Source organism: Anopheles stephensi, assembly GCF_013141755.1.
Source record: "Anopheles stephensi strain Indian chromosome Y unlocalized genomic scaffold, UCI_ANSTEP_V1.0 chrY13, whole genome shotgun sequence".
NCBI lineage: Eukaryota > Metazoa > Arthropoda > Insecta > Diptera > Culicidae > Anopheles > Anopheles stephensi.
In genome coordinates, this window is record NW_023404984.1 from 26744 (window position 1) to 45382 (window position 18639).

Genomic DNA, 18639 nt, shown 5'->3' on the forward strand with positions numbered 1-18639 from the left:
GGGAACAACGTATTGTGCTGGAAAGCCGTGTTAATTCATACCTACGTGCGGTGCTGCATTGTGCTAAATGGAGAACGGCCGGCCATCGCGCGACGGCCATGTTGAGCAGCAGCAAGAAAGCCTTAATGCCAACTGGATACAGGAAATATTTCGGCAACAGCAAGATTCTCTACACCAGCAACAGCAGGCGTTTTTACAACAGCAAGAGCAGCTCATGACAAAAGTTTTCGCAACTTTAAAGTCTCCGCAACCGACAGGATCAGAGAGTGTAATCGAAGCGTTAGCGAAGGACGTGCAAGAGTTCCGTTACAATCCGGATGATCGCGTATTTTTTGCCGGATGGTTTACACGCTTCGGAAGTTTGTTTGTGGATGATGCGAGAGAGCTGGATGATGCCATGCGTGTAAGATTGTTGCTGCGAAAGCTTGGGATGGTAGAGCACGAGCGATACGTTTCACACTTACTACCGTCCAAGCCGGGAGATTTTGATTTCAACACAACTGTAACAAAGCTAAAGAAGCTGTTTGGCTCACCGTGCTCCGAGATGGAAAGGCGTTTTAAGTGCATAAATATGGCGAAAACGAAACAAGAAGATTTTGTGGCATACTCGTGTCGTGTGAATAAGGCAGTGGTTGAATCTGAGCTAAGCGTTTTATCTGAAGAGGAGCTTAAATGTTTAATATTTGTGTGTGGTCTCAAGGATGAAATTTATGCCGATGTACGTACACGTTTGTTGAGTCGTTTAGGAGACAAACGTGTGGCTACCCTTGATGAAATGACAGAAGAATGCAAACGTTTAGCCACTTTGAGACATGATGATGCTATGATAAACGCCGATAAAACAGTCAGTGCAATACGAGGTCAGCAAAGCTATAGACCATATTCCAAAACACCAAATAACACTAAGCATGAGAGCAAGGCCGAGTCCTCGATTAAGTGTTGGTTGTGCGGTGAAGGGCATCATGCCAGGAGATGTCCATATAAAAGTCACCAATGTCGTAAATGCCGTCGGTACGGGCACAAGGACGGATTTTGTAACTCCGCTTTAAGATGGTCCAACGGTGGGAGGCAGAAGAGCATAAGAACTGTTTGGATAAACAGAATTTCGAATTTTAAACGTGGACTGGTGAATGTTATTTTAAATGAGATGCCAACTCGGATGATGATCGATTCTGGTGCCGACATAACCCTAATATCTAAAAAGCATTGGTTGGAAATGGGCAAACCGGCGATGACACAACCTGACATTAAAGCCAAAACAGCATCCGGAGAGCCTTTGCACATTTTGGGCGAGTTCCAGTGTATGATGAGCATAGGGCAGCAGTGTAAGCCGTGTATGGTACGTGTTGTAAACGCTGATTTACTGTTGTTAGGTGCGGATGCTATGGAGATTTTTGGTTTGTGGGATGTTCCTTTATCATCAATTTGCCGGCGAGTCCATGTCGGCGATGTGAGCTGTGGGACTCTTAGTACGTCATATCCGGAGTTATTTGCTGATAGGCTCGGGCGTTGTACAAAGACACAGGTTAAACTTCAATTGAAGGATGATGCTTCCCCTGTGTTCCGCCCCAAGCGACCTGTTGCGTACGCTATGTTACAGCCAGTGACTGATGAGCTTCAGCGGTTAGAGGAAGAAGGGGTAATCACACATGTGGAGTATTCGGAGTGGGCCGCTCCAATAGTGGTGGTGCGCAAGGCAAACGGTAGTATAAGGATCTGTGGTGACTATTCCACAGGCCTTAATAATGCGCTAATGACACACCAGTACCCGTTACCTCTGCCAGAAGATATTTTCGCAAGCTTGAACAACTGTGCAGTATTCAGCCAATTAGACCTCTCTGACGCATTTCTGCAAGTGGAGGTAGATGAAAAATGTCGAGATTTCTTAACAGTAAACACGCATCGTGGGTTATTCAGATACAACCGATTGCCACCAGGTGTTAAAGCTGCGCCGGGAGCGTTCCAGCAATTAATGGATACAATGGTGGCCAGTTTGGCTGGAGTAGCTGTGTATCTGGATGATATTGTTGTAGGAGGAAAAGATATGGCAGAGCACGATCGTAATCTTCATGCCGTGTTAGAGAAACTACAAGAGTACGGTTTTACTTTACGTGCAGAGAAATGCAGTTTTCGGAAGCCCCAAATTAAATATTTGGGCCATTTGTTGGATGCAAAAGGGTTGCGGCCAGACCCTGATAAGATTACTGCCATCATTAAGCTCCAGCCTCCGACTGACGTCCCGGGAATGCGAGCGTTTCTCGGGGCGATTAACTATTATGGAAAATTTGTCCACAACATGCGTATGTTACGGCAGCCTCTGGACGAGTTGCTGAAGGAAGAGGGATTATTTAAATGGACACCGCAATGTCAGCATGCTTTTGAGCAGTTTAAGAAGATTTTGGTTTCGGGCCTTTTGCTGACTCATTATAACCCACTGCTCGAAATCGTAGTCTCAGCGGATGCTTCTTCGGTAGGCATTGGGGCTACAATATCACACAGGTGGCCTGACGGAAGAATGAAAGTGGTCCAGCATGCATCGAGAGCGCTCACAGCAACGGAACAACGGTACAGTCAGCCTGATCGTGAAGGCTTGGCCATCATTTTCGCCGTCACGAAGTTTCATCGAATGCTGTTTGGGCGACATTTCCTGTTACAAACTGACCATCAGCCATTACTAAGAATATTTGGATCTAAAAAGGGGATACCAACATACACCGCAAATCGGTTGCAGCGTTTCGCTCTGACGCTGTTACTTTACGATTTTCATATCGAGTATGTTCAAACTGATAAATTTGGAAATGCTGATGTGCTCTCTCGTCTAATGGATCGACACGAAAAACCTGAAGAGGACCTTGTAATTGCCAGCATCGAGTTTGAGAACGACATAGGAGCTTTAGTAAAGAATGCAGCGAGGATATTGCCGCTAGCTTTTGAAGACATTGTGCGCGAGTCGCGCAAAGACCGTGTGCTTCGGGTGTTGTTAAAGTACATCCAGAATGGATGGCCAAAGAGGCTAGAAGGCCGTGAGCTAAAAAATTTTCACGCGCGACGTGACTCTTTGTCGGCAATTGAGGATTGCATTATTTTTGGAGACCGGTTAATCATACCTTTGTCGCAGCGCCAGCATGTACTTGAGTTGATGCACCGAGGACATCCGGGGATTGAGCGCATGAAAGGAATAGCACGAAGTTATGTATATTGGCCAAACATAGATGCAGATATTGAGGATATGGTGAAATGCTGTAAATCGTGCGCTTCTGCGGCTAAGTCTCCTAATCTAAGCTCACCGGTACCTTGGCAAACAACGGATGCACCTTGGCAGAGGGTACATATAGATTACGCTGGGCCAATTGAAGACATGTATTTCCTGTTAGTGATTGATTCACATTCCAAATGGCCAGAGATTGTACCCACCTCACAAATATCTGCTACTTCAACTGTTGCTATTTTGAGACGATTGTGTGCAAGACTGGGAATGCCAAATACAATCGTAAGCGATAACGGAAGGCAGTTCACGAGCATAGCATTTGCTGATTTTTGTAACACCAATGGCATTGAACACATCAGAACTGCCCCGTACCACCCGCAGTCCAACGGCCAAGCTGAACGGTTCGTGGACTCGTTCAAAAGAGCGTTAAAAAAGATTAAGGTGGGAGAGGTGTCGTTGCAGGAAGCATTGGACATGTTTCTTTTAACATATAGAAGTACACCTAATAAGCAGTTGGAAGGCATGAAAACACCGGCGGAAGTTATGTTTGGTCGCAAGATTCGTACTTGCCTAGAGCTGCTGCGCCCACCTGTAAAAGTTTCACCTTATCAAGATGACGGACAGTTTTCAACCAGAAGTTTTAACATTGGTGAATCTGTGTATGCGAAGAAATATCATTACAACACCTGGAGTTGGGTGCCAGCTATTATTGATAAGCGAATTGGAAAAGTGATGTACCAAGTGGTGAATTCTGCTGGTAAATGTTGGCGGTCACACATCAACCAGTTACGGCCGCGATTGAACAACAAGACTGATTTTAAGGCACAGGATTTACAGCCGTATGCTAAGCAGACTTCGATTGCCTTAGACATTTTACTGGATGAATGTCAATCTGATGCAGATACACAATCACCAGCTTCATTATCATCATCATCATCATCATCATCGTCATCTCCAGCTTCATCATCGTCATCGCCAGCTTCATCATCGTCATCATCGTCATCGCCAGCTTCATCATCGTCATCATCGTCATCGTCATTGTTACCGTCGTCCGGCTCATTGTTATGCACTTCTCCATTGTCAGAGATGGGTACGGAAACGATTGCATCCCCTGGTTTTGAAACAGCAGATAGCGGATCACCTTCGCCGGTACAGCCTCTACGCCGATCTTCGCGAGCTCGAAGACAACCGCAGTGGATGGAGTCGTACCAGCGTGATTAAAGAGGGGGGATGTTGGGAACACCCTGTGTCGCGATTGCCGATCGGTTGACGGATAAACCGATCACTCCTGATGATACGCCCTATCAGCGAGAGAGTGACGAGTTTCGGTCTCTTCGCTCCCGACCGGCCCGTACGACGGACGTATTTCAATCCCGTTTGTTATTGGTTTTTAAGTGTACTAATTTATGTATTATATTACATTGTAGATAATAAATCCATACCATTTTAAAAGTACAAAACTTGGTAAAAAGGTAAAATAGAGCAAGGTATGTAGATATAGAAGGTAGAGTTGTTTAGAGCAAATTGACATTTCTCGACCTGACATAACAGTTCTTTGGTGATCAAGGGGAAGGGTATTGAGAAGAGTGATGGCAGCGTCGGAAGAGGCACCGGTGGTGGATCGCTTGCGATTTTTTTGACGAAAAATGCAACCAAATATCTTCAGTCCTCTGTGGGACAACATTTGATATGCGAAGATGACCCATAAACTAGCGAAATTGCTCAAGGGACATTTTCCATTTGGATTGTTACTGTGCAGGGAAGTGATCGTTTATTTTCCTCGACCTTTTTTATGATTTAAGACTAATGAAGAGCCTATATTGGTTGCTGTTTTAAATTGTTTCAGTTATATTCTACGATACGTTAATGATACGTCGCATACATTTGGTGAAAACGAGTTTGGGCTGCGCGTGGACACTTTGCTGCTTTGCTGCGGACCGGTTCAACTCCCGGTCGGATGTTTGTTACCGGAGGATGCAGAGGTGGCTGTTTATAGCAACAGTGGCCGCACCGTAACCAGCGCTAGCATCTATGACGATGCGCCTTAACAGCCGGCAATTCTATCAGTATGCGTTTCATACTGGTGTTCTTGTGGTACAATGTGCAACTGATTTCTTTCCGCCGCCGGAAGTAGCAGCATCCCGTTAAATGTTTGCTGCCGGATTATGGAGCAGAATATGTTACCTCCTGGATGTTGCTAACCTTTGGCTAAACCGGAGAAGAGCCCCTGTTCTTGTATGATTGTGTACACCATTGTATGATTGTGCACTTGCACGCAGACAATATTTTTGTTGATAAATCCCGTGATAAATTATGTGTGATTAATCAGTAATAAAATATGTGATCGTACACCTAACGCGAACGTGTTTTAAACATATTTTAGTGTGACACATCCGAAACCGTTTTGGTATTTAGGCTCTAGTGGAGCCGGGTGTGTTGTATTCTTTAACTTTTTAACAAATGTAACGTAATGCAATCACCGGAAAGGATCGGTGGAAGGCTGTCATAGAGAAAATTACGTACGATATTCATGTATCTTTCCTGCTTTACAAGCCGTCTACCATGCTGATCGATTTCCTTGCAAGCTGGGCAGGTCATTCTATTTTAACATTACAGGATCGCAGTCTAACACATGGCGGTAGGTACCGGCTGCGTTAAGGTAAAAGGTTCGCGCCTTCGTCTCTGATTCTACTGGAATTTTGAACCGTTGAGCAGTTCGTACGTTAATTAAACGGACTGACTAGCTTACTGGCTCAACAACTAGCGCCTAATAGTGGACCTTGTGCTTGCTGAACTTGTGCTTGTAGCTCATAGTTGAATAAGACGGACAGCCTGTCTTTATACATCAGACTCCTAATCATTTCATTCCATCCATCCGAAGAAAAAGGAAAAAAATTATCAAAAATTGAATATACAAGTCGTTTCTGAATTCTGAAAAATATTTTTTTCATGCTCACCTTCCTGATCGAGTTACCTACGCACCACCTCTTGGAATAAAAACAAACGATGCCACTTCATACATTTATCAGATTTTTTTCAATATCCACCAATGCAGTGTAGTCATTAAAACTGATGAGACTCTATAATGAAATGAAATTATAAAATAAGGTTTTATTCGAACACAAAAGTGTTAGCAAACTGAAATGAAACTTTGGATTGGTCTATTGAATTGAACTTTGTTTTTTCTAGTTCTCGGATTAAATTGAAAGTCTATCTATTTACCACGGTTTAATGTAATGGTTGCTTGTTTAAAAAAGAAGCAAACAATTGAACTTCAATTGAATGCAGACGTATAACATTAAATAGAAGCGCATAAATGATCCCTGCTGTATTTCTTTAATTTTTCGAACCTCACTAGCATTTATTCCCAATCTGCTCGTTTAAGGATCTTGCTACACGTGCCGGCTTCTATTAAATTCCGGCACTATGTTAAATCATTCAAAGCTTTTTTTTGGTTCATTGCACAAAAAACTACTTGAGTGCTCAATACATTAACATTATTCCAATGCGTTAATGTTCTACATTCATATGCCAACTGTTGATCAAAGAGTCCAAAATAATACCCAGTATGTAAAATAAATTGTAAGATATTTAAGTAACAAAACTTGTTTTTTAATTCATGTAGAACGGCCTGGCCGTATTGCTACAAAACGTTAATCTTATCTAGTAAAAATAAAATTAGCAATAATTCACTGGCAACTCATGGTTTCAAAATATAGCAGAGGTTAATTATGTCAAACCCGATGTTTGTTTAATTTTTATTTTACAGATACAATATCTTTATTAATTAATTTATCCTGATTTAGAACCAGAGTCACAATACAGGGCTCATGCTGTTCCTAAGTTACATCAACGATCTCACCATCATTCTACCAATGGGATGTACAGCCGAAAGTGACGCCAGTTGGGTCCGATCAAAAACCAAGTTATAAATTTTTATTAAAGCATGAAACATCGTCCTGAATAACTAAATCATTTACATTTTATGAAACGTTGCGTGTCACAAATGTATAAAGCAAAAGAAAAACTATTCCAAGTAATTTTTGTTCCATTTTTGCGAAACCAAATCAACACATATATACACTCCAAAAAGTGGAATGCGAATGGTCTGATGTTTCTAACATATGAAATGTCATGAAAGATTTTTATCCAAAGCCTTCTCAGTCGTGTTTATTCGTCGCGTATCATTCAGCCACGTGTTTACTGAGAATTTTCTGAAAGTATTTTCTACTAAATGTTAATGGCTAATCCAACCTTTTCTTCTTCCGGCAAAAGGCGCTGCCGGGTGATGTGAAAGATATTCATTAACAAATTCTACTTTTTCAAACATATACTGCTAGGTGTGTTGTAGCTCTGTTATTCTTAATTCATGGGTATAGCTTGGTTGCAATTCATTATGGCTATGAGACGAATTTTTTAAATGAGTCTCTATAAAATGTAAATCTTTTTAAGCAAACAATAAATTTAATTCAAAATCAATACTCTCGCATTGTTTATTGCTAAACTTTGCCAAAACCATTGCACCGATTTGAATTCAAATTTTTCTGTATATATGGTAGGTATGCGAATAAGATTTTTAGTAGTTTTTATGCCGATAGGTGATCTATAAGTCGGGTCATACTGTGCTACCTTATGCTCCGCTATTGAAGAATATATTACAAACAAATGAAAAAAATAAATAAATAAAACACACACGTAAGGTTATTTGAAATATTTATTTTACTAACAATTTAAGTTGAATTGATACAATTTTGAAAAATTAAAATGCAAATTAAAATGCAAGGAGACAAAAATTTCGTGAATGCAGCAGAAAAGTTGATATTCATCAAGCATATCTATGTGCACCAGTTTTGAATTTGTCTCATTTTTTTTTTTTAGAAACGCTTTCTACCATCTTCATAAGCTATTATTTATTTTTTTATTCATGAGAAGCTTTTATTTATTTGTCTGTGTACAAATATAAGTTATACACGCTTGAGATGAGAAAGACAATGGGGTGGTTAAATTACCATGCAAATAAACAATTATGTGTTAGGTTAATTATTATTTCGGTTGTAGTATCCATCTCCAAACATGCAAATATTATTTACAAGGGACAGATAAGTGGTTCAGATATGGCCTTACCAGAGTTATACTAACACCTGTTTGTTCTAAAAAAAATCAATAAAAAGTTGTGAAAAATCCTGAAACATTTTATTTTTACATACACCTGTTATACTTATGTCACAATTCTACACACAGTTTAATTATTCCTTTTTTGCACAATAAAATTTATCCAATCTAAAATTGATGGAAACCAAAGATTTTTTTTTGGATGAATACATAAGCGTATAGATCATTTGACATTTTTAAAATATAGATTTCCACGAGTACCTTTCGGAATCGGAAACCTACCATATAAGAGCAAAAACAATTTTCAGAAAGCTAAACCTATAGAAAGTAAAGTATAATACAGCAATAAAGATTCAGGAATTCATCAAAATTAACAGCTTTTAAAACACAACTAACTTTATACGAGCTTAAGGGTTTTTTGTTTTGCTTCTAGAAAAGACTCAAATATTGAAGGAGTGAAGTGCCTAGCTCGCTTTGATTGACTGATTATTTTGCTCTATTTTAATCAGTAAATTATTTTTAAGTATTTCTATAAAAGTGTCCCGTACGTAAGGCTGACTACTTTTCTACGGGTAAAATTAAGTCACAGAAAGCCAGAAATGGAAGGCCGAGACCTCTCGAGGTTGTAGTGCCAAAGAAGAAGGCTATAAAAGTGTATTGTGTTATGTTCACACTAGATGCTTGATTTGAGATATTCATGTAAACAGATTGTTTGCACCTTATACACAACCGGCATGCCTTTCCCGAAGGCGGTCACGATCGAATGAATTATTGGAATGCATGATATGGGTCTAGTATATGAATAAAGATCCCTCAAAAAAGAACAATCAAGCAGTGCACACGTTTCTTACAACACCTCTTAAGACATTATTCTTAGATTTCTCCGCGGCTCTCCCCCGAAGTATATTGATAAGATAATTTAATAAATTATTCCATATTTTTCCAACTTTTTGAGCATCTTCCATGCCAAATCCAATTTTGAAAATATATAAGGAAGGCCTTATAAAAAACTGGAATGAATATTGAATAAATAGAATGTAATATTATAAATTAAAAAAAATGAAAAAAAAATCGTCGATCTTAAAAACTTAAACACAAATTCACAATTTCTAACTCGTTAATTTGGCATTCTATAGCTTTCTATGATTTGTGTTACCGGTAACTGGATGATAGTCAGTCTTGCACACCCCCGGACCGTACCAATAGCATAATAGCATGCCAAAAAAGCACGATACGTCACTATCACATTTAGCTAAAACATCAAGCTTTTGTTTTATTCTCAAAAACAGATGCTTGTTTAGTTTGATTAGTCAGATGAAACGTATCGTAGACATGAGCTCTATTTAAAAATTAATTTATATTAAGAATAACTAAATCAGGATAGAATTCAATATTTATAATTACAACAACCCGTAAAGACAAGCTTCGCGTGTATGGTACGACATTTTGTGAATGATTCTGTGAAAAACCAGTCAGTAAATAATCAGTTGACATTTGAACGAGGCATAACTTACAAAAAAATACTTCTTTGTTCCGAAATATACATTATATTGCATTTTCAAGGCATATGTTCGAGGTTGCAACCATGTATTCAACCGCTTACCAGTTCATGTAAATAATATTTATATATTTAGCGATGGATACTACAACCTGGCCGAATGCCGCAATAATAATGAACTCGAGGGTTTTTTGGTATTTGCATGGTAGTATTAACCACTCCATTGCCTTTCTGCGTCCAAGTAATTATAACTAGCATTTGTATATACGCTAAGAAATAATAGCTAATGGAGAGGGTTGAATGCATTTCTCAAAAAATAAGAGACAATACAGAAAAGTCTCAAATACATATACAAGAAGAATATCAATGTTTCTGCTGTAATCAGGATACTCCTTCTTGCCCTGAGAATCATGTATAGAATACAAAAAAAAGTTCCCCAGTATCTCGTCTGGTAATGTGGTACATAGAGAAGCACAGCAAACATATGGAACATTTAGCGGCATAATAACTACAGCAAACATTATTCTCATTCTTACCATAGGTGTACTAGAAATTAAATTGAAATCGGTAGAACTATTATCGAGGAATTTTGAAATAGACACTTCGACAGTATACATTTTAAATTACTGACTGAATTCCTTAATACTTGCTGAAAACATAGTCTTTAATGAAAAACTTCGATTCCCATCACGAAATGCCACCAACCTATCGGAGCCAACCATAGAGTCGGATAGAGCTATAACACAACTAAGAGTAAATGATTGGGAAACTAGGATTTGTTAATGAATATCTTTCACATCACCTGGAAGCGCCTTTTGCCGGAAGAAGAAAAGGTTGGATTAGCCATTAATGTTTAGTAGAAAATACTTTCAGAAAATTCTCACACACGTTGCTGTTTACACACGTGGCTGAATGATACGCGACCAATAAACACGACTGAGAAGGCTTTGGATAAAAATCTTTCAGGACATTTCATATGTTAGAAACATCAGACCATTCGCATTCCACTTTTTGGAGCGTACATATGTGTTGATTTGGTTTCGCAAAAATGGAACAAAAATTACTTGGAATAGTTTTTCTTTTGCTTTATACATTTGTGACACGCAATGTTTCATAAAATGTAAATGATTTAGTTATTCAGGACGATGTTTCATGCTTTAATAAAAATGTATAACTTGCTTTTTGGTCGGACCCAACTGGCGTCACTTTCGGCTGTACATCCCATTGGTAGAATGATGGTGAGAACGTTGATGTAACTTAGGAACAGCATGAGCCCTGTATTGTGACTCTGGTTCTAAATCAGGATAAATTAATTAATAAAGATATTGTATCTGTAAAATAAAAATTAAACAAACATCGGGTTTGACATAATTAACCTATGCTATATTATGAAACCATGAGTTGCCAGTGAAGTATTGCTAATTTTATTTTTACTAGATAAGATTATCGTTTTGTAGCAATACGGCCAGGCCGTTCTACATGAATTAAAAAACAAGTTTTGTTACTTAAATATCTTACAATTTATTTTACATACTGGGTAATATTTTGGACTCTATGATCAACAGTTGACACATGTATGTAGAACATTAACGCATTGGAATAATGTTAATGTATTGAGCACTCGAGTAGTTTTTTGTGCAATAAACCAAAAAAAGCATTGAATGATTGAATGATGAAATGGCATCGTTTGTTTTTATTCCAAGAGGTGGTGCCTAGTTACGGAATTAGGTAACTCGATCAGGAAGGTGAGCATGAAAAAAATATTTTTCAAAGTTCAGAAACAACTTGTATATTCAATTTTTGATAAAATTTTTACTTTTTCTTCGGATGGATGGACAGAAATGATTAGGAGTCTGATGGATAAAGACAGGCTGTCCGTCTTATTCAACTATGAGCTACAAGCACAAGGTCCACTGTTAGGCGCTAGTTGTTGAGCCAGTAAGCTAGCCAGTCCGTTTAATTAACGTACGAACTGCTCAACGGTTCGAAATTCCAGTAGAATCAGAGACGAAGGCGCGAACCTTTTACCTTAACGCAGCCGGTACCTACCGCCATGTGTTAGACTGCGATCCTGTAATGTTAAAATAGAATGACCTGCCCAGCTTGCAAGGAAATCGATCAGCATGGTAGACGGCTTTTAAAGCAGGAAAGATACATGAATATTGTACGTAGTTTTCTCTATGATAGCCTTCCTCCGATCCTTTCCGTTGATTGCATAACGTTACATCCGTTAAAAAGTTAAAGAATACAACACACCCGGATCCACTAGAGCCTAATTACCAAAACGGTTTCGGATGTGTCACACTAAAATATGTTTAAAACACGACCGCGTTAGGTGTACGATCACATCTTTTACTACTGATTAATCACATTTATCACGAGATTTATCAACACAAATTTTGTCTGCATGCAAGTGCACAATCATACAATGGTATGATATGGTGCACATGTCGACAGCACAGCGATTCCTTTTAATATAGAACAGGGGCTCTTCTCCGGTTTAGCCAAAGGTAAGAAACATCTAGGAGCTAACCTATACTGCTCCATAATCCGGGGACAAACATCCAACGGGATGCTGCTGCTTCCGGCGATGGAAAGAATTCGGTTGCACATTGTACCACCAGTACACCAGTATGAAACGCATACTGATAGAATTGCCGGCTGCTAAGGCGCATCGTCATAGATGCTAGCGCTGGTTACGGTGCGGCCACTGTTGCTATAAACAGCCACCTCTGCATCCTCCGGTAACAAACATCCGACCGGGAGTTGAACCGGTCCGCAGCAAAGCAGCAAAGTGTCCACGCGCAGCCCAAACACGTTTTCACTAAATGTATGTGACGTATCATTAACGTATCGTAGAATATAACTGAAATAGCTCCAAACAGCAACCAATAAAGGCGCATAATTAGTGACAAATCTTATAAAAGGTCGAGAAAATAAACGATCACTTCCCTGCACAATAACAATCCAAATGTAAAATGTAAACAAACATCCCCCCTCCGATTGACAAAACACGCATCGCGTGTGCAATAGACCTGACCATTTTCGAACTGTCAAATCTTTGTTTGGGACTCTACCAAGATATGTAGATATAGAAGGTAGAGTTGTTTAGAGCAAATTGACATTTCTCGACCTAACATAACAGTTCTTTGGTGATCCAGGGGAGGGGTATTGAGAAGAGTGATGGCAGCGTCGGAGAAGGCGCCGGTGGTGGTATCGCTTGCGATTTTTTGACGAAAAATGCAACCAAATATCGTCAATCTTCTGTGGGACAACACTTAATACGCGAAGATGACCCATAAACTAGCGACATTGCTCAAGGGACTGAGAATCGAGGCTGTTTGTTCATGTTTGTAGCCCCATACCATATGTTTTTGTAAACAAACTCTGACATAACTCGACTAAAATGTCGCCCTGTCAAATCGATAAAAATTCACCTTCTAAATGCATACACCTTGCTTTTTACCGTTTTTTCCAAAGTGTATGTATTTAGAAGGTGGATTTTTATCGATTTGACAGGGCGACATTTTAGTCGAGTTATGCAAGGTGTATGTATTTAGAAGGTGGATTTTTATCGATTTGACAGGGCGACATTTTAGTCGAGTTATGTCAGAGTTTGTTTACAAAAACATATGGTATGGGGCAACAAACATGAACAAACAGCCTCGATTCTCAATCCCTTGAGCAATTTCGCTAATTTATGGGTCATCTTCGCATATCAAATGTTGTTCCACAAAGGATTGACGATATTTGGTTGCATTTTTCGCCAAAAAATCGCAAGCGATACCACCACCGGCGCCTTCTCCGACGCTGCCATCACTCTTCTCAATACCCTTCCCCTCGATCACCAAAGAACTGTTATGTCAGGTCGAGAAATGTCAATTTGCTCTAAACAACTCTACCTTCTATATCCATATACCTTGGAGTTATGTCAGAGTTTGTTTACAAAATCATATGGTATGGGGCTACCAACATGAACAAACAGCCTCGATTCTCAGTCCTTTGAGCAATTTCGCTAATTTATGGGTCATCTTCGCATATTAAGTGTTGTCCCACAGACGATTCACGATATTTGGTTGCATTTTTCGTCAAAAAATCGCAAGCGATACCACCACCGGCGCCTCCTCCGACGCTGCCATCACTCTTCTCAATACCCCTCCCCTGGATCACCAAAGAACTGTTATGTCAGGTCGAGAAATGTCAATTTGCTCTAAACAACTCTACCCAGGCTCCAAATGACAGATGAAAAGACGTCTTTTCGTGGTCTTTTCACCCACGAAAAGACCACGAAAAGACGTCTTAATAACACCTCATCGGACCATCTGTCATGGCGTGGTAATGTATACATCTTGGTCTTAATGTATACAACTTGGTTGGTAAAGAAAATAAAAACGTGCCGTTTTCAAGCAAGTAAAAACGAAAAAAAATCTTGTTTTTTTCTTGTAGCTGTCATTTATTTAAATTCATACTTATTCATTCATATGCCATAGCTGTGTGTAGTACCCCCCCTTTACCGGTGGCTATCGTATCTTTTCTGTGTTATCAATTATATAGGGTTATAAGTTGATTTGAACTTGTGCTTACCGAGTTGCTTGTCCTCCATCTGATCCGTGTGAGCTATTGCGGTTGTGTTGTGTAGAGACGTAAACATCCAATAACAGAAGCAACCAAGCAACATGGAAAAGTATGTATTTTTAAAATACATGTAACAAAGGATTCGATGTATAATATATTTATCTCTTTGTTCGTGTTTTAACGATGTGGCGAATCATTTAGCACACCACGCAAGATTGTGGTGCTCAATATGAGAGACGGAAAATATGTTTTATCCGAGAAGCCGCAGCCTACAGGTATAAAAAATATTGGTTCATAAAACTTTAGAGCAGTATTGAGAGTAATATGTATTGTTTTTCATCGTTGTGTTACAGCTTCCTCATCACAACCAACACTACATCCAGATTTTATAAAACAACTACCGACGGCAAAAAATACATCAAAGAACATCCAACCTGCAACAAACATCGTTCACCGCAGTGTTTCCGCAGGTTTGTATGGTTTTCTCGGCATGCGTTTAAAAGATTGGGAGCAGTATTAAAAGTAATATGTATTGTTTTTCATCGTTGTGTTACAGCTTCCTCATCACAACCAACACTACATCCAGATTTTATAAAACAACTACCAACGGCAAAAAATATATCCAAGAACATCCAACCTGCAACAAACATCGTTCACCGCAATGTTTCCGCATCCAACAAACCCAACATTTCCAAACCCATAAGCAGCAATAGTCCCATAAATCTAGAGACAACAAAATCCTCTATAGACGCAGGATTGCGCGATCTTTTAGATTCAATTGGACAGAAAATGGATGACATGACAAAAAAAATTACAAATTTGGACCAGAAACTTAATGAAATAGAAACTAACCACGCCAACAGGGTTCGAGTTGTTGAGAAAAATCAAGCAATTATTAAAACTAAGCTGGACTTGATCTTAGATAAAATCTCTCCTCGTCCAGGATTGGTAACAAATAGTTCATTCAACTGGGAACCGATCGCATCCAAAGAAATGTTGGATGCAGTGGATCAGCAGCTTAATGATCAACAGTACAAAAAAGAATTTGAAGAATATCTGGAATGCCAGCTGCCAACAGATAGCTCGGAAGAAAGGCTTCATTCAGCGATGGACATCATATTTGCCAGACAGTTTGTTATAGAGATGAGCTGGACGGGAATTGGACATCCGAACCAAAAAATTCCGTTGTTTGGATATAAAAATATTCTTGCTTTATTTAAGCACATTGGAACCTTTCACTGAGTAACTCCAACTCCTCAAAAAATTAAAACATTCTTCCAAAATAAATTGAAGCATGCCCGCCAAAGACTGAACCTAGAAGGTAAGATTAAATCCACGCACCACAGACATCAACATTCTCATTATTAGTGTTTTTTTGTTTTGTTATAAAGTTCCTTCACTAACTAAGTGTCCTTATTTTTTTAAATACATGTAATATGATGTAATATGTATGTTAATAATAAAAACTCATGAAAAATGTATAATGTATAATATGTAAATTTTTGAAATGTTATAATCCATAAATTATAGTGATTAAAAAGAACGATACAGAAAGAAAATCATATTAATTATTTATTATCTAAGAAATGCAAATATTAGCCTACGAGGGTATGAATTAATGGAACATATTGATACTCATTTTCTTTGGAAAGGGGAACAGCTACCAATTTACATCGTATATCCTCAATATTAACATCCAATTCCGTATGTTCCAGATCGCTCAGGTTTCCATGATGCATATGCATAAATTTAGAATTCAAAGGATATACAAAACAATCGTCTGTTTGAGACAATTTTTTCGCAACAATTTTTATGTTACGGTATTGTTCATGTGCAGTGATAAATTTGCACACATTACCACTTTTGGTCAAAAACCATTCGTTACGTTCCCCAGTTTTTAAAAGAAAGGCTTTGCGGACATGTAATGTTACTGTGCCAGTTCTGGTATGAACAGAAGGGAAATTTAAACATAGATTAGCTGAACGAGTGTTAAAAACTTCTTTTTCGGAAAGTCTATTTATAGTTTGCTCTAAGCATTTCCAGCCAGAACGCAATGAACGTTTTAAATGCTGCAAATGGTTTTCAAATGGATAAGAAGATATGCTACTAATTGGACCAAATTGTTCAACTTCTTTGAATATATGTAGCAGATTGTGTACATTGCTTGAAATAAATTCCGGGCCATAGATATTTGCGTAATGTTTTACATAAAGTTGAATCAACGTGTTTGCTAAAGGCCAATGTTCTTTGTAAACATTTGAGGAAAACAAAGTTAAGCTACAAAAGAACAGCATGAAGTGCTTGTATTGTTCTTCATTTGTTATCTCTTTGAGTATAACGAAACTGGCATAAAATAGAAATGAGGAATATTCTGAGCCTTTCCAGTGCTTATAGTCACGCATTGAACGGAACTTTCTGTGAATTTCAATAGGAAGTTTGATGTTGGTCAGCATTGCAGACAAATTGTTAATTTGTGTATTGCTAAGCTTTTTTTTAACGCCAAATTTTCCTTCCATGAAACTTACGATCGTGCGTTTGGTGATACCTAAGTCTATCAAATGTAGTTGATCTGCGACGATTATTTGTTTGATAATGTCGAAGTTATTTAGTTTCAACAATGGAGTACAATATTTATGATGACCTTCGTAAATTCGTAATCTGAACCCATGATCTGTTCGCTCAAGTTCAGTATAACTGGAAAATGCAGTTCTTCCATTAAGGCTTCTTCCTTTCGTTGCGCATTTCAAGCAACCATCTCGTGAGTTGAAACCAGCAACACCTATTTAAAAAAGTATATTAAGTTCCATACAATTTTCAACGTAATCTTATATTTTGTCTTACCTTTAATATATGCTCGAGCAGGTGAATCAGCTATAATGACACGTAATTCTATGGAAATCTTTTTGTTATTGATGGTTATTCCATTTTCCATAAGGAAGTTAAGTTCATCAACGAAGGGCTGAAGAAATTGATCGATATCTGCTGGTTTTGTTGATCCGCTGTAAACTGCAATGGTCATTACCGGCACTTCTGGAATGTTATGAACGTTGAATAATATTGGCCAAAATTGAAGATTGCTGCTTTTAAATATGGGTAATCCATCAATAGAAACATTAAGTTCCAGCTTAGAATACGAATCGAGAGCTATATCGCTGCGGCTGAAAATACAAAACGTAACGTTTGTTATGTAAAGATTGTTGTTAACAACTTTTATTAGCTACGCACCTTAGTTCGTTGAGCAGACATCGTCTTATTCCGTTATACCAATACTGACTTCCGTTTATCGTTACAACTTCATTTGAGTCATTTCGATGAGTCTTCAGCAAAGTTCTAGCATCTTTTGGAAGATTACAAGAACTCACGTTTCGTATGATTTCCATAACTTGACTTATAGAATTATACGATTGATTGGTGGATATTGCCCATCGACGTAATTCGGCTTCTACATCATACCCTTCTGTGCGTTCTGTGTCCATTCTTTCATCGTCAGAGCTTTCAACTAAATAGTCCGTAACAAACTCATCACATTCAGGTTCGCTTGTCGTTTCACCGGCTTCTTCTGCCATCACATTGGAAGATCCTTCTGAATGATAATCCATAGGTGCATCGCCTGCGCCTTGGTTGCTTCCAATAACTGGAAAACAAAACATATGCCATGTTATAAAAGAAACTAACAATGATATTTGCCCGTCTTATACCGTATGAACTTCCTCCTGCAGCTAGCTCTTCGTCATTCTGCTCTAGCAAAGCAGCTCGGCGCTCTGTCGCATCGCGATAACGATACAAATATGAATTATATTTTACTCGTTTAGTGAATTGGTCACTCATTTTTACAAGATTGGTGATATTAGAAGGCACTGAGCAAAAACGTAATTAAGAAGCACTCGGAAAATTTTTGTTTATACGGATAGAAGTTTTCTTTTTGTAGCGCGTCGGCCAGTCTGACAGGCAAAACAACAACAATCGCTGATCAGGGAACCAATATCAACAATATCATTACTCTCGATTTTTAGATTAAAATTGAAAATTAATGAAAAATCTTTTAAAACCAAATAAAATGTACATGTTAAATAAAGACATGAGTTTTCTATACGTTTTTTTATGATTTTACTATTTATTATTAGGTAAAAAGCCGTATAAAGTTCATGAACTCGCTGACTTAGTATTGTAAACAGAAGGATTTGGTCTTTTCATATGTTCCTTGCAGCCTGGGTACCTTCTATATCTACATACCTTGCATTTTCTT

General features: G+C 38.5%; 3 protein-coding genes across 16 annotated transcripts in view; 1 reads left to right on the plus strand and 2 right to left on the minus strand.

The window, feature by feature from the left end:
* The window catches only part of LOC118515134 (uncharacterized protein DKFZp434B061-like), a 47758-nt gene that overhangs the window by 20798 nt on the left and 8321 nt on the right, over window positions 1-18639 (minus strand). The gene's annotated exons all lie outside the window — the stretch shown is intronic.
* Window positions 14027-15657, plus strand: LOC118515137. The gene is made up of 4 exons (XM_036061840.1): window positions 14027-14502; window positions 14595-14668; window positions 14747-14863; window positions 14950-15657. Exons 1-4 carry the CDS (start codon window positions 14495-14497, stop codon window positions 15633-15635), a joined length of 885 nt encoding a protein of 294 aa, XP_035917733.1. The 5' UTR covers window positions 14027-14494; the 3' UTR covers window positions 15636-15657.
* Window positions 15942-18548, minus strand: LOC118515133. Its single transcript, XM_036061814.1, has 4 exons — window positions 18092-18548; window positions 17619-18027; window positions 17235-17551; window positions 15942-17172 (listed from the first exon to the last, which is right to left on the minus strand). Exons 1-4 carry the CDS (start codon window positions 18219-18221, stop codon window positions 15989-15991), a joined length of 2040 nt encoding a protein of 679 aa, XP_035917707.1. The 5' UTR covers window positions 18222-18548; the 3' UTR covers window positions 15942-15988.

Bases quoted from the DNA above. Each gene is read 5' to 3' on its own strand.
- LOC118515137 (XM_036061840.1), top strand. The intron at 14,669-14,746 runs GTATAAAAAATA...GTTGTGTTACAG, and splicing joins CGAGAAGCCGCAGCCTACAG to CTTCCTCATCACAACCAACA. The intron at 14,864-14,949 runs GTTTGTATGGTT...GTTGTGTTACAG, and splicing joins TCACCGCAGTGTTTCCGCAG to CTTCCTCATCACAACCAACA.
- LOC118515133 (XM_036061814.1), bottom strand. From the start codon at position 18,221: ATGAGTGACCAATTCACTAAACGAGTAAAATATAATTCATATTTGTAT. The intron at 17,552-17,618 runs GTGCGTAGCTAA...TTGTATTTTCAG, and splicing joins TGTCTGCTCAACGAACTAAG to CCGCAGCGATATAGCTCTCG. The intron at 17,173-17,234 runs GTAAGACAAAAT...TTTTTTAAATAG, and splicing joins TGCTCGAGCATATATTAAAG to GTGTTGCTGGTTTCAACTCA.